General features: G+C 38.3%; 1 protein-coding gene across 1 annotated transcript in view; it reads right to left on the bottom strand.

The window, feature by feature from the left end:
* The window catches only part of ROCK2 (Rho associated coiled-coil containing protein kinase 2), a 101,451-nt gene that overhangs the window by 29,583 nt on the left and 56,019 nt on the right, over window positions 1-15,849 (bottom strand). The window contains exons 4-6 of the mRNA XM_080341686.1: window positions 11,911-12,048; window positions 9,121-9,381; window positions 4,121-4,265 (exon numbers count right to left, since the gene is read on the bottom strand). Of these exons, the coding sequence (XP_080197812.1) occupies window positions 4,121-4,265; window positions 9,121-9,381; window positions 11,911-12,048 (544 nt within the window). The remainder of the gene's footprint in view (window positions 1-4,120; window positions 4,266-9,120; window positions 9,382-11,910; window positions 12,049-15,849) is intronic.

Genomic DNA, 15,849 nt, shown 5'->3' with positions numbered 1-15,849 from the left:
CACAACTAATCCATAGGTTTAACAGAGAAGGTGAATAATCATATAATCATAGAATCACTTTGGCTGGAAGAGACTCTCAGGCCCATCAACTCCAACCATAACCTAACTCTAGCACTAACCATAAATAAATAAATTGCATGAGCAGGCTCTGCCCTCCGTCCCGGTGCGTCCCGGACACATCCTGACCGTGTGTGTCCAACGAGGTACTAAAAAAAGCTGTGTACATGAAAAAATGTACAAACAGACCGATGTACAAACCCATTCAGTTTTCAAAAGGAATTTAAATGGAAATATACATGTAACAATCCTGCTTTTAGCCTCTTTCTGTCATTTTATAGCAAAATAATGAATTTGTACATATCAGCTGGAATTAAACTTCTAGATATCTAGTAAATTCATTAGGTTGCCATGCCAGTACTCTGGAGGTGGGGATCAATGTGATCAGCTGATTCCACAGGTATTGCTGCCACCTCCCTTTCTCCAAACCTTCCCCTTCTCAGTTGTGTTTGGTCTCAGAAACACCTCAAAACTGCCCTAAACAAAAAAGGATTAAAGCTACTGGAGAGTGTCCAGAAGAGGCCACATAGTTGGTGAAGGGTCTGGAGAGGAAGCCATATGAGGAGCAGCTAAAGTCACTTGGTTTGTTCAGCCTGGAGGAGACTGAGGGGAGACATCATCACGGCTACAGCTTCCTCACAAGAGGAGGAGGAGGGACAGGTGCTGAACTCTCCAGTAACCAATGACAACCCGAGGGAATGGCAGGAAGATGTGCCGGGGAGGTTTAGGTTGGACATCAAAAGGTTCTTCACCCACAGGGTGCTGGAGCACTGGAACAGGCTCCCCAGGGAGGTGTCACAACCCCAAGCCTGACAGTGTTCAAGAAGAGACTGGACAACACTCTCAGACACATGGTGTGAACTGTGGGGTTGTCCTGTGCAGGGACAGGAGTTGGACTCAATGATCCTTGTGGGTCCCTTCCAACTCAGGACATTCTAGGATTCTCTGATTAAAGTAGTGTTAGGATTCATCCTCTGACCAAGATTTTAGTTTTTAGTTAAGCATACAACAAAAATCAGTACTGTTTTCTTAAGTACTGTGTCTTTACTAAAACCAGAATGTCAGAACACTTCCTATGCTTTCTTCAGAGTGTGAATTTTCAGAAGTCCATAGGCAGAAACTGATATGCAAATACAAACAAAAACAGATACCTTCTCCCAATGTGAGGTATAAACTGAGAAAGATTATCAAGAGAAAACCAAGTGTGAAAGTCCACAAAGGCTTTTAAAAGCAATTGCTGCTAATGAGATCTTGAAACTGATAAGGCGATTCAAGAACGGGAATGATAATGCCAACATTGTTTTATGTCACATGTTTTTGAGGGTGAAAAAGAAGAACTCTTCAATAGTCAAAATACCATAGGAGGATAAAGGGATAAGGGTTTCATCAAAGGTTGAAGTCAGCCTGTGTCAAATACTCCAAACCAGTTTATCAGTGCCTGTCTCTTAACAATATGTATGTGGGGGTAGAAGATCAGTCTTGAATAGTATCATTATTTCTAGTTCAAATACAGGGACCAGGAAAGTTCTGTCATCGCTAGAGAGAAGTTGCATGTTTTTCTAGACACTTTGTCAAATGAATTTGACCTGAGCCTCAAACTGTGTTTGTAAACAAAGTCATAGAAGGAAATGATGTTGCAGTGTCAGACAGGAAACCCAACTGAGACTGGAATATGATGACTGGAGAACGACAAATAAACCAAAAAACCACAGGGCATAACTAGACCCTATAATTGTAATTACCAGTATAAAGATGAAGCAGGTTTTAACATTTCAAGAAGACTGCATAGATAGAAAATCACATATTCATTTCAGAGAAAGGAAGAGGTTCATATTAAAAAAATATATCACGAAGACAGCTTCATGAAAAGCACAAAGAAGGATGACAAAATTCAGCTGAAAGGGAACAACGTTACTCACACTTATGTATGGCTAAAACCAAAACAGAAACAATATTGTTATTTCACTCCCAGCAGAAAAAATGTCTGAAAAATCAGAGTTAATGCATGTCAAGTTTCCAGTCTAGAGTATACACAAGAAAAAAAAAATTACAGAATCACAGAATCGACGGGGTTGCAAAAGATCTCAGAGATCATCGAGTCCAACCCTTGGTCCAACTCTAGTCTGTTTACTAGATCATGGCACTAAGTGCCATGTCCAACCTCACTTTGAAAACCTCCAGGGACGGCGAGTCCACCACCTCCCTGGGCAGCCGTTCCAATGCCTGACCACTCTCTCTGTAAAGAATTTCTTTCTAATATCCAGCCTAAATTTCCCCTGGCAGAGTTTAAGCCCATGCCCCCTTGTCCTATTGCTGACTGCCTGGGAGAAGAGACCAATCCCCACCTGGCTATAACTTCCCTTCAGGTAGTTATAGAGAGTGATGAGGTCACCTCTGAGCCTCCTCTTCTCTAGACTAAACAACCCCAGCTCCCTCAGCCTCTCCCCATAGGTCTTATGTTCAAGTCCCTTCACCAGTCTTGTTGCTCTTCTCTGGACCAGCTCCAGCACTTCAATGTCTTTCCTGAACTGAGGGGCCCAGAACTGAACACGATACTCCAGGTGTGGCCTCACCAATGCAGAGTACAAGGGAAGGATCACTGCCCTTGTCCTGCTGACCACGCTATTTTTGATACAGGACAGGATACCATTGGCCTTCTTGGCCACCTGGACACACTGATGGCTCATGTTGAGCTTCCTGTCAATTAGTACCCCCAGGTCCCTTTCTGTCTGACTGCTCTCCAGCCACTCTGCGCCCAGCCTGTAGTGCTGCAGGGGGTTGTAGTGAGTACTAAAGAGAAAAAAAAGTGTTAAAAATAGTGTATCTTCATATATTAAAATAAGACACTTTGGGGGGAAAAAATACGTGAGACCTATGAAATATTAAGAATTTTTTAACACACAAGTCCAAACTACAGCAAATAACACCCTTAAGCATAGCAACCCATACTGAAACATCAGAATAAGAACACAGTGTTGCACTGAAATGTACATCAGTTTTCATCCTAAGTGAGTACAGGATCCTTCATACAATCCAGCTCCTGCAAAAACTGTACCTCTCAGATTTCACTTTCTAAAATGTTTTCATTAGAAGGATAAAAAGGGGAAAATCCTCTCAGCCTCTCAAATACAAGAAAAAAAAGAGTCTCTGAAAAAAACCACAAACATTTCTGGACAGTTATGTCCAGTATTTTAATAATGGAATAATTTTATTTATTGCCAAAATTGTTTACGAGACACTATTGATTATAAAATCGCTTTTAAGTCAAAATGCCTTCGTTGCAAAAGACAGATACTCCAGTAGCATCATATATCTAAACAACCTTCCTGGCTCAGCTACCACAAACATCACATCTGAAATATTCCCAGAACATGCTGATTTGGATTTTTAATAATTATATGCTCAATTCCATCTTTCTATAATCAGTATTTTGCTACCAGACTATAATACTGATCCTCACAGTATTTTAAGATGCAGATGACTCATCTCCTTAACAGATTATATTCTGCATTTGTTACCATAGCAGTCTGGTGTATTTTACTGGAAAATCCTGACTCAAGCATAAAAGAGCGAATCCAGCCATGCTTCCACAGTCATTTTGACCTAACAGAGGCCACTGCTGGTGCTGTGAGACAAAAAAAAAAAAATAAAAAGGGAGGACAGAGAACAAAAGGAAAAAAGGAGGGGAAAAAAAAGTGGGGGTAGCACTGCCCTTCCTACTCCACTGCCATCTCTCCATCCCTGAAAACTCTGTACTGCCCCCTGAGGTGGCACAATCATTCATGACATGGTGAGTTAGCTGACCCCAGTTAAAACTATTCTAAGAACTAGTTTAAACTGAACCGAGTCAGGGAACTAATCCCTAAACAAGCACGCAAACAGCTGTTGCAGCATTAAAGCAAGAGACAGCAAAGAGAACAAGAACGAAGCAACAGCATCAGCTGAAAGTCAGAAGCTCTTAGATACTGAGCTGAGGTACAACCAGCCCCTTGCAGTAAAGTACAGCTAAAGGCACAGTAAACACAAAACAATAATCTCATTAGCAGAGGAAATCACTACTTACCAACCAGCATCTCAAACAGGAAGACTCCTACAGACCACCAGTCACATTCCCGTCCATAATAACCATCACCTCCCTGCGATTTCAGAACTTCGGGTGATATGTAGTCGGGGGTTCCCACGGCTGTATCGCAGCGCACCATACCTGTCTGTGCAACAGTAAGAATTCAAACAGCTCAATTAAAAATACTTCTGAGTCTTTAAACAATTAGTTTAATAGTTGACCAGAAAAATGTAAAAAACACAGCTCAAAATATTTGGTTTGAGGAATGTATTTGAAAGTATCTATTTTTTACTTCAGAAGCAACATGGACTGAAATGACAATTCCTAGTAACATGCTTTCCCCACCTACTCCATAGTGGTTTTTCTTGGTTACATCTTTCAAAAATTGAACAATTTAATGATTTTTACCACAGGTTTCGATATGAAACTACACATCATACCAGTCTGCTCCTTATCTCAATGAATTCAGGGAGAGGCTTCTGAATAATTTGGACAAACTATGAGTTAGGCCCTACGTACCAGACACATAACAGTTCTGTCTAATTAAAACAATACACAAAACTACAGGTTAATGTTTATAGTCACACCTTGGTTTTTAATTAAAGACGGGAGAAAAAATATAAAATCCATTTAAAGAACAGATATGAAAAATAAGGTAAAATATGACCATCTAAGTATTTTTTATTAGCATATTAACACACTTGGAAATATTGTTCATCCTCTGTTTCACACTGAGAGACTGAAAACGCAGGGGCAAAATGATGCAGAAGCATCGTCAGCTCTGCCAGTGTGCTGGTTCAGACTGTACAAGCCTTGTTTCCTTTAATCCAATTCACTGCATTCATTACAGAGAGACCAGATGGATGAATGAAATGAAACTCTGGATGAAGTTAGAGAAGTACCAAAAATACACTCCTCTCTTATTCTATCTCTCCACATCAAGCCTTTCTAAGTCTTGAAGTTATGTGTGTGATTTGCCATCAGCTTTGGGTCAATATTAATACAGAATTACAAGAATTATTTAGCTTTTGGAACTGTATTCATATGTAAAAATTACACATCAAATTGCAATATTTCTTTTTACATACAATATGAACTGTTAAAAGCTTCTATTTATGTACAAAACCAGAATCCTGGAAAGTCATGAACCAGCAGACAAAACCAGAAGTGATTAAACAGTGCAGAGACCCAAAGAGTACTGCAGGTGTCCTCCTAGAAAATGCTTCTACATCTCCAAGCTGAAGCTGAAGACTAAAGGAAGTTTAGCAACTTAGTTCCAGAATGAGGAGTAGGTTAACTTCTGCTTCCTGTACTATGAAACAGAGAGCACATATCTTGATCGTCCTGGAATAAGAACATGAAGTAATTCTTTTCAGAAGACTAAACACATTCTTAGAACGAAGTAGAATACAGAAAAACACATTTTAACACCGGGAATAAACTAAACCCCAAAGGCTCTAAAATCTAAAGTAAAAAACATTTTAAAATGGTTTAATGACTCGAACCATTATTTGATTATTCTGCTTTTAACAGCACTCTGTTCAGCACTCTCTTTGAAGCACATGGAGTTGGTTGTACTCACTCCCCATAAAACTCTCTACCTTCTGTCTCAGGAAAAATCTAAAAATGCATTCAGAGGATCACAGACCAGTCCAGGATGGAAGGGACCTTGGAAGATCATCTCACCCAACCTTCCATGGGCAAGTCAACCTGGATCCGACTGCATGTTGAAAACCTTCAGCGACAGGGATTCTACCATATCACTGGGGTGTTTGGTCCATTATCACCTGAATAAAATATTCCCAGGTTTCTGTTCCTACACATTTGTTCTTTCAAAGAACTCAGACATTGCTCTGTATGTATTTTTAAGTACCAGCTACCACAGTCAGACCAGCTTCTATGATCTCTGGTATCAAAGCCAAGTGAACAGGGAAGTCCTCTCTCTGCAGTACATGGCATCTTGACAGTCCCTACGTTCTGCATGATGGCTTCTGCCTTCTGTACTTCAGCTGTTGAAGAGATCTAAAGCGTGATGTTTTCTCTGTACAGTGTTACTCCTGTGTTTCAAATGCTCTGTCTGTTTTATTACACCAGTTCTCGTCCAAAGCTTCCTTTCAGAAATCTCAGGCTGGTGTTTTACCTGAGACTTTTCTCAGCACCTCAAAAGATCAAGGTGGATCTTGGAGCTCCATCTCAAAGGAGGCTCATGAAGCTCCGAGAGATGTGCAGTGCAGAATTTTTAAAAGTTGTCCACGAGACACAGCATGTTCTCATAGCTTATGACAACTTGGCAGGGAGGCTGTAGTGTTTCCCAGCATTGGTCAGAATCATTATATGGCTGAAGACAAAGCAGTTCAGTTTCATCCTCAGGAGTATCTCCATCAGACCTGAATGACTCACTGTCTTGGACCAAGGCTGAGAATCAGGTTTTTAGTCCCTCATGAAGTTTTTTTTTCAGTAAACAAGAGCTGGAAAGTGCTTGCAAGGAAAAATTAGGCTAGTTCAGATCTGCGTGTTACCACAGCACCCGGGGTTGCACAGCATGCTGCAGACAGCAAACGGAAGCAAGAAGGATCCAGCAGAGTCTTGGACAAGCTTCAACGAGAAAAAAGTTGGGTTCTAAAAAGAGCTAAACTGCCTGAGCTGAGGCAATAATCCCAAATGGTAAACATCCCTCCTTCCAAAAGATATTGTCTAAACCTGTGCTCTTTAGCAGCTCAGCACAAGACAGCATTATGTACTGAGCCTGGCAGCACCAGCAGTTCCCGGCTCTATGATACCTACCAGAGCCAACCATGCTACTGTCTAGTGTCTTACAAAAAACCTGAGGATTAGAGTCTGGTAAACTTTCCCTGGGCTAACTTATTATACCTAAATACCAAAAGGGAACTACAATTCCTACTGAACATTTGAGGTCAACTCCACTCTTTATTCAATTATAGAAACACTCATCTTGTTGCAGATTTAAAAAAAAAAATCCCAACATAAACCTCAAACCCATTACAACTGAGTTATATTAAACAGGCCAGTTCCTTTACTGATCTTTTCAGATACAAAAACACTTAGCAACTCTATTGGCATATTGGTAAGGATGAATTCTGCTGGAAGGATCTGGACTGGCCTGAAGAATTAAGAGGACACTGACTTCAATTCCACAGCAAAGGTCAAAAAAAGACTCTGACCAAACTGCAGCAGAATTTTCCTAGGCTCTCAACAGCACACAGAAGATGCTAATGTGCACAACTGCTAAAAGAACTCCAAATCAGAAAAAATAAATAAGTGTTGGGTAAGCATGTATCTTCTAGATATCATCCTGCCAACACCAATATTATATTTACACAGCTGGGATATGTTCATGTTTTGTAAGAAGTAGCATGAGATTTGGAGACAATCCAGAACCTCTCAACTTCTAAAGCTTCCTGTATGAAACATTTTTGCCATTCCACTGAGTCTGAGAAACACAAACTTAAAACATAATTTGCTAAAAAAGTAACTTCTTTAGGAGATTACTGGTTCATTGATGACGCCCAGTCCAAACTAAAGCTCACTATATCTCTTTATGAGAAATGTGCATGCACTTCTCACATTTATGATATGATCAAGCATATTTTATTATTCCCTTTTTGTAACAACAAAGGGAAAAAAAAGGCTTAGCTTCACCATTTCTGCGAGCCCTAAACCAGCATAAAGGATCATCCTTTTTTTTGTAGATTTATATTATGAACTTTTTGATGCATTTTTAATTGACTATTCTGATGAACATCAGATTCCCTTAACACCTACAGTCTACTGGCTCAAAAGCAAGATTAATTTTTTTAAGGACTAAATTAAGAGATCAAGTGCTACTTCTGATTTTTCTTTTAAAGTAAATGCTGTCCCCCAAAATATAGGGAAGTAAATCATCAAAGTGGAGGTAAACAATATATCTGCCTTGAGAACAACAACGACAACATCAGCAAAACTAAGTAGACTACTGAACCTCAACAAACAGCTGTAATTGCTCAGTTAAGTGAATATGCATTGTCACAGTAAAGAAAAAAATAACCCTAAACAGAGATAGGACTTCTAGATACAGCCAAAAAAGACATTACGTTAATGATGCAAATGCAAATTAAGTAGATTACAGACTGCCTAAGCAATACAGAAAAGAAAAATCTATCACATTAAAGCAAATAAGCTTAAAAGGATCATCCTTGCCAGCATAATTATAAAAACCTTTTAAAGGCCAGTCAAATGATAACACACATTCTTGTAGGTTTTTTGAGAATCTGTTATAATTTTTCAAAGTAACAATAAATTGTGTCAATTACAGCATAACATTGTCAGGGGAGGATTTAAAAGTGCACACTACAAAAGGTAGATTTATTTTTAAGCCTCCTTTAACAATATATGGTGCACATATATAAATAAATTGCTCTTATATAACCTCACTAGAAAACTGTGTATTTGGCTGTACATGGTAAAATCTGGACAGTTAAAATGTATGACAACTTGATGAACAGCTAATAAATTTTAATCAATATATCACGTACCACTGTTGCCTTACTGTGACCTCATTTTAATGACCACTAGAGGATGCTATGAGAACAATTAGACAGTAAAAAGAACACAGGGACTGTATCTTGCCTATGAAATACCTTCATTTACAGAAAAATGTCAGTTTATGAACTGCTCCAGGGTTACTTAAGTTGAAACAAAGAGTTGTCTCATAAGCTTTTCAGACACTTGGCAAAAGAAACGAACCTCAGAAATTCATAAACACACACACTTTCAAAATAACAAAAATTAGGTTTACTTCCTTCTTCCACATGCAAGAACAGCTTATTATATAGAAGGTTTCACTACCTAAAGTATCCTTGTATTTAAAACTAGGACACAAAGAACAGCTTTCCAACCAAGTGGACCATTTGATTAATATTCCTTTGGGTATTATAATTAATAAGAAAATAACCTTAGAATTACAGTTTTACATATGATAAACTATTCAGTTGCATACTTACTTCATCCATTTTCATGCAAGTGCCAAAATCTGCCAGCTTCAGATGCCCGTGTTTATCTAAAAGCATATTGTCAGGCTTCACATCTCTGTGTATCAAGCCCATGGAGTGAATTGCATCAAGGGCAAGAACAACTTCGGCTGTGTAGAACTTAGCCCATTTCTCAGGCACATCGTAATTGCTCATCAGGTTTACAAGATCTCCGCCTGGCATGTATTCCATTACCATGTACAAGTATTTGTCATCTTGAAAGGCACAAAATAGCTGCAACGGTTAAAAAAGAAGAAAGGGAAAAGAAAAAAGAGCAATTACTTTTCAGAGACAGCCAGGAAAAAGAATAAAGAGCTTTATCTTGACACTTCATCAAAACTGAGCATATGTTTTCAAGACTGATGAACAGTAGCTTTCATTTTTACATTCGGATAATCTACATCTTCTATTAATTATGACAGTACACTAAAATTTACTAAACTTCAAAATCCCCTCATTTTCATTTTTTAAGAGAGCAGAAAAGATCTCCTAATTATTTTACTAGTATAAGCTGCTATATATCCATGTTTCTTGGCATTAAACAGTATCACTGAATCAAAATGCAAAATATCAGATCTGAGAAAGGAAGCACCATGTATTGATTTGAAAAATAGTGCAATGGTGAACAGCATCTTAGACTGTTTCTAGATTTCATTTATTATTAATCTCTTTATCTCTGTACATATTTAGAAAAATGTTTGTCAGTACTGATTTTTTCCTAAATCAACACGCATATTGAAATAAGAAAGGAAAAAATAAAAGCTCCTGAAGAGAACTATAATACAATACAAAGAAATCATACTTAACAATAAATAATGGTCTGGTAGAGGTTGCAGGTAATATGTTGCCTAATGGCATGGTAGTGAAAGTAAGTTTAATCTCTCTCAAATGTATTTCAGACACAGAGTGCTGAAGTTTTAGAGATATCACCCAGCAACTGCCAGGTCTGAAAACAGCCCAAAGCAGCAAAAAGCATTACTACCAAATGTTCAGTGACGGGTGTTGAAAAGCCTCTGAAAGTCTCTCACCTTATTTTTCAGGGAATACTGCTCCTTTGCACTCAAAACTAAAATTATTCATATATTTAAATTACCCACACAAAATTCAAAGGCAATTGAAAACAAAAAGGATGAGTGGAAAGGAGGAAATAAGAAACAGCAAGTTTGAGGAAGATAAAAGAACCATGAAAGGCAGGAATGTTATTAAGGAGATTCGATCATTAGATTAAAATTTATTGCATATCAGTGACAGAAGACCTATATTATATATATATATCTCACTGTAGTTGTTTTCATAAATTGATGGTATATACAATATCTGATAATGCACTATGTCATTAAAATCTAAATTAAAATCCGAAATAGTCTCTGTGTTCTAATATAAAAGGATATTAATATAACATAGTAATTAATAACAACATTATGCCTTTATACGACACTTTCATTATTGTCCTCAAGGGATTTCATTACGAAAAAAAAAAATATCTAGGGCTCTGGTTTTACTTGTTTTTTACATAAAAAAGCAAGCACAGAGAAGCACTGTGGTCTGTCCCAGTTTCTAGCTCAGAACAGGACCTACATTTTCTTAAAACCAGCTCACTGTCCTATCCCATCGGACCACGTTACCTAAATATATCACACGAATACACTTCATCATGGAAGGCACAACTGAGACTACACTTGAATTCATTTGCTATTTACAAATACACACATACATTTATATCATGCTTGCTACACTCTTTTTTGAAAACTGAGTGTCATACATGTCTGCTTACTTTCAACTGCATGTGAAAAATAATTCCAGGCAACTTCTGTCATCAGAACAAATACAAAGAACTAAATAAAAATGCATCTATTTGGTTAAGTATTTCTCCTTAATATAGGCAAGAAATAAAAAACATTTCTTGCATACACGAGGTAAAGTGTTACAAACAACATATGGAAACCTTAAAGCCAGTTTTTACTACCGAATAGCCAGAAGCATGGCAATACATGTGAGAGCATTTAAATTTATTAATTATTTAACAAAATTAAGTACTCTCTAAGTATATGCTTTCACTACTCATTTTATTAATTGGTGTAATTTACAGGTTACAACAAATTGCGATATTTAGTACTAATTCTTCCCAAAGGCATAATTCATACAACCAACATGATGATGTTACATGTCATGAGACAGCTGCAAGTAACAGCGTTGGAGAAGACCAGCTGAAGAAGTCAGCTCTCCATTACTTGGATAACACATCTGAGCTGAGATGCAGGAACTGACCGCTGAACAGAAGGTGGTTTTCAGCAAACCTCTGCTACAACCTCCCGTTTCGCAGACCAGAAGTGTGCACTCATCCGCCTACCAAGTCGCACCTGACAGGAACTAACTAAAGCACTCTTCATTTTAAATGCCTCTGATCAACTGATCGTATCATAAGGTAAGACTGGAAATAATGCTGACATTTGTTTCCACATTTCTATACAAGATTTTTCTTAGTGGCAAGGTAACCTCCCTATTATTCCAAGTATTTATGTAGATATTTCACAAAACTGTTTAATTCTGTTAAACACATGTGTAGTGACTAAAATGTAAATTAATCTAAACAGCCAAATACATAAAACTCAGTGAAACTGCTGTAAATAAGTATCTTTAAAAAGTAAAATCTGAACCTAACTCATTATTTCAGTTTAGATGTAAATTCAAGACCAGCTCAAGACTCAGAAAGGTTTATGGCTTTATCATTATTATTATTTTACTCTTACATATCTTCCTTACCTGAACAACCCATGGACTATTGGCGAAGGCCATGATATCTCTTTCTTCCCAGAAAAAGGCTGAATCTGATCTCTTGATCATTTCAAATTTACTAAGTAGCTTCATTGCATACACTTTCTGTGTCATTTTATGGCGAACCTGTTGGTTGACAAAGAAGAGAAACAACCATAATATACTTCTGCTACGTACAAATCGCTTTCTGGGATGTGACACACTCCAGGTCTTTATATACCCAATTTTCTACAAAGCAAGGATTTGAGAACTTCCAAACCTGGAAAGAAAAACCTAACAGCTGCTCAAAAAAAACCATCACAGGGGTGGAACAAGACAGATGGCAAATGAAAGAAGATGTGCCAGATCCTGGGCAGCTGCTGCAGCTGTTGCTGCAGCCCCAGAGGAGTTTCAGGGCCAGGAGCAGGACATGCCCCAGGGCTCTTAGGAGGTGGCTGGTTATTGAAGATGCACTGATAACAAGCGTGTGTTTGATCTTCCTCACTATGGCTATGAGTATATAAAGGAGAGCTGACTCCACTAGTCTACATATTCAAATTAAAAACACTAAAAACAAACAAAACAAACAAACACACACACCTCCCAAAACAACCAAAAACTCAAAATGAGAAAAGAACTATCATTCTCTAAAGAACTGGACTGCTCTTAACATTTTCTGACTGAAAACGCTCACTTCAAATCATCCAGGGCACTAAAAAAGAAGATGAAATAATTCTGTTTACACAAGATAAAGGAAATTCTTGTCTATTCCCCCTTCAAAAGTTCTATCATGTAAGAAGAAATAAAATGCAACTGTTTCTATTTTCTTATTCTGAACACCATCTATCCATTGCATTCATTCATGTTAAAAGCTCTGCCAGCAATCCACTTCAGCCTCTTCATAAAAAAGATTGTTCCTATTTATTTTCTTAAGTGGTTCTTAAATTCACTTTAAATACTGTAAAATTGATAACATAAATCTTATTGGAAAACTGAAATTAAAACTTCTATGACAAAATCTACAAATATTTTGGAATATTTCATCTGAATATGGACATGAAACAAAGTCCTTGAAGACTGTAAAGCCATTATCCTGTTAAGGAAACTATGTTAGATTTATGCTGCTTTATGAAACAACTACTGAAGGACCATTTTTTTAATATTGTGGAGTGTATCCTGCAGAAATCGAGGTGAGAACTGTTCAGCTATAAGATGCCAGAATTAACTGCATCTTAAGCTTCTGCATATTTTCTTCACATGAATATAAAAATTTTAGTGGACTAATTTGCAAACTCAGAATGAAATGGTTGCAACTTTCTGGTGCACTTAAAACCCCCACATCTAGCAAAATAAACCATATCCCCTAACCTTTTAGTTTTACGTAACATTCCAGGTTTAATTATGCTACTTGAAAGACTGTTTAATAGGCTCTCTTTCTGAAGAGCTGTAAATGCTTCAGGTCCATTATGTCTGCAGTTTGAAGCTTGAGAGAGGCACCTATTTGGTCAACAAATCTGGGAGCACCAGTGTCCTGCTCCTAAGGAGCTGGAAACATTAATGTTGCTGAAGCCAATACGAATGATGTGTAGAAACAGAAGCAGCATTGGGTGAGGCAGTGATCTTGGAAAGAGAACGTGAACAGAAACAGGATTATTTTTGAATTTATTGTTATTAAAATGGAGTCTTTTAATCTTAAAATATATGTACAAAAGTTTTGGATTAGCATCCTGTATAGTTTAACAATAACCAACAACCTTCTGTATAGTTAGGTCAAAAAACCTTTAACCAAACATGAAAACCGAAACACGTTATCTACATGCATTAACAACTCCATAAGTATGTATGTTTTAAGACAGTAACAACTAACCAGCTAGTGAAAGTGTCCTAAAGAAGGATTTTGAAAACTGCCTCCTTCCCATTTACTAATCCCACAAGGGGTTATTTACAAAGACTTGGTGGTACGCCACAAACTATACTCCATGAAGCAGAGTTTTTGTAATCCTGCTCAAAATCAGAAGAAACACAAAGACCAGCAACCTCAGAAAGATACTGTTTAGCTGAAGAGACATTTTCTGTGAAAGTTCACATAAAGCACTGTGATGTATTTGGTAGTTTACGATTCCTAAAAATCGGTGTACACTCTTGCCTGGGTGTAGTTAGTACTGCTGTCTTAATTTACTACAATAATTGTCTCGCTCTACTTGGGGAAAAAAAGTCTCAAAAAGTCAGCACAGCCTGAAGCAAAATCGGTGGGGTGCCGCCATGGAAAAAGGATACAAAGCTACGGGAGAGTGTCCAGAAGAGGCTACAAAGTTGGTGAAGGGTTTGGAGAGGAAGCCATATGAGGAGCGGCTGAAGTCACTGAGGGGAGAGCTCATGGTGGCTGCAGCTCCCTCACAAGCGAGGAGGAGGAGCAGGCACTGAACTCTCTGGCAACCAGTGACAGAACCCAAGGGAATGGCAGGAAGATGTGCCAGGGGAGGTTTAGGTTGGACATCAAGAAAAGGTTCTTCACCCAAAGGGTGCTGGAGCACTGGAACAGGCTCCCCAGGGAGGTGTCACGACCCCAAGCCTGACAGTGTTCAAGGAGAAGAGGCTGGATAGTGCCCTCAGACACATGGTGTGAACTGTGGGGTTGTCACATGCAGGGACAGGAATTGGACTTGATGATCCTTGTGGGTCCCTTCCAACTCAGGACATTCCATGATTCTATGAAACTCATGCGCAGGAAAGGCAAAGTAACCAGAAATCACAGTGTGTGCATCTCTATAAGGTAGTGCCAATAGGTTCAGCTGGCTAACATTTCTTGAGAATATCTCAATATAGATTCATTCTCTGTACAAAAATGGAGGACCCAAAGCAACAACTGGCATACTGGCGCACCCAGAGGTGTGTGTGTCTTGGCTGCCTTCCAAGTAAACAGACCTACCAGTGACTTTACTTCTCGTGTCACCACCATGGCCCCTGGAGACAGCCTGTTGAGCCACCAGCCACTGTGCTCTTCATCCAAAGCTATATTTGTACATACAGATACTGGCTCTTACAGCAGATTATTCATGTATTAAACTGTCGGGATGTTTCAATTTCTTCCAACCGTTTAAATGAACTGCCAAATTTAAACTGCAGCTCACCAGAGCAACTCTCAAAATAGGCAGGAAAATCCCCTCGTGCCATCAGCACTCAGTAACGTGGCCTCGTTTAACTTACAAAAATGCAGTAAGAAACAATAATTTCACTGTACTCTGCTTCACCAATTTAAGAATTTCAAGAAACAAGTATGGACAAAACACATCCACAATTTCTACAGTATTCACGTCAGAAGACAATCTACAGGCAAAGAAAAGAACGTATCCACTTCAAGTTATCAGATTGAGTATGTAGTGATGATAATGGTGCTGCCCCCAATGTGATCAAAGAAAATTAAGATCCTAGAGTGGAGCTGTGAAATTAGTTCTAAGGTTTGAAATAATCACAAATATCCTAAAATACTTATAAGAGTAATGCAAAATAACTACAGATAGGGTACCAAAGTTCATGTCCTGACAAATTTTCAGGTAACAGACTGCAATGTTTTACTTGCGTTAATACACAAGTATATATCAGCAGTGGCTGGGGAATTAAAACCAATAAACAAAGCACTTAATGGGGAAAAAACAAACAAACAAACAAACAACCCCTAACACATCAAACACAACATCGCCATCAACTAAACCAGCACCTGCTCACACAGGCTATGACAACCACTGGTTTGCAACACCACTCTTTTCTATCCAAACACAAGACAGAGTTAGCCTTGCTTTAATTATCTGTTCCAGTACACAATCAAGTCAGTCTGCTGTGCCGCTATATCATTACTGTACTTTATGACTGGACCTGGGAGAAGAAACCGAGGAGATGTTTCAATTTCAAATGAAGAGGATTTTTCCTCAAGTGAAAACAAACGAGGTA

This window comes from Nesoenas mayeri, assembly GCF_963082525.1.
Source record: "Nesoenas mayeri genome assembly, chromosome: 3".
Classification (NCBI taxonomy): domain Eukaryota; kingdom Metazoa; phylum Chordata; class Aves; order Columbiformes; family Columbidae; genus Nesoenas; species Nesoenas mayeri.
The sequence above is the reverse complement of the archived record's forward strand: the minus strand, read 5'-3'. Positions and strand labels throughout refer to the sequence as shown.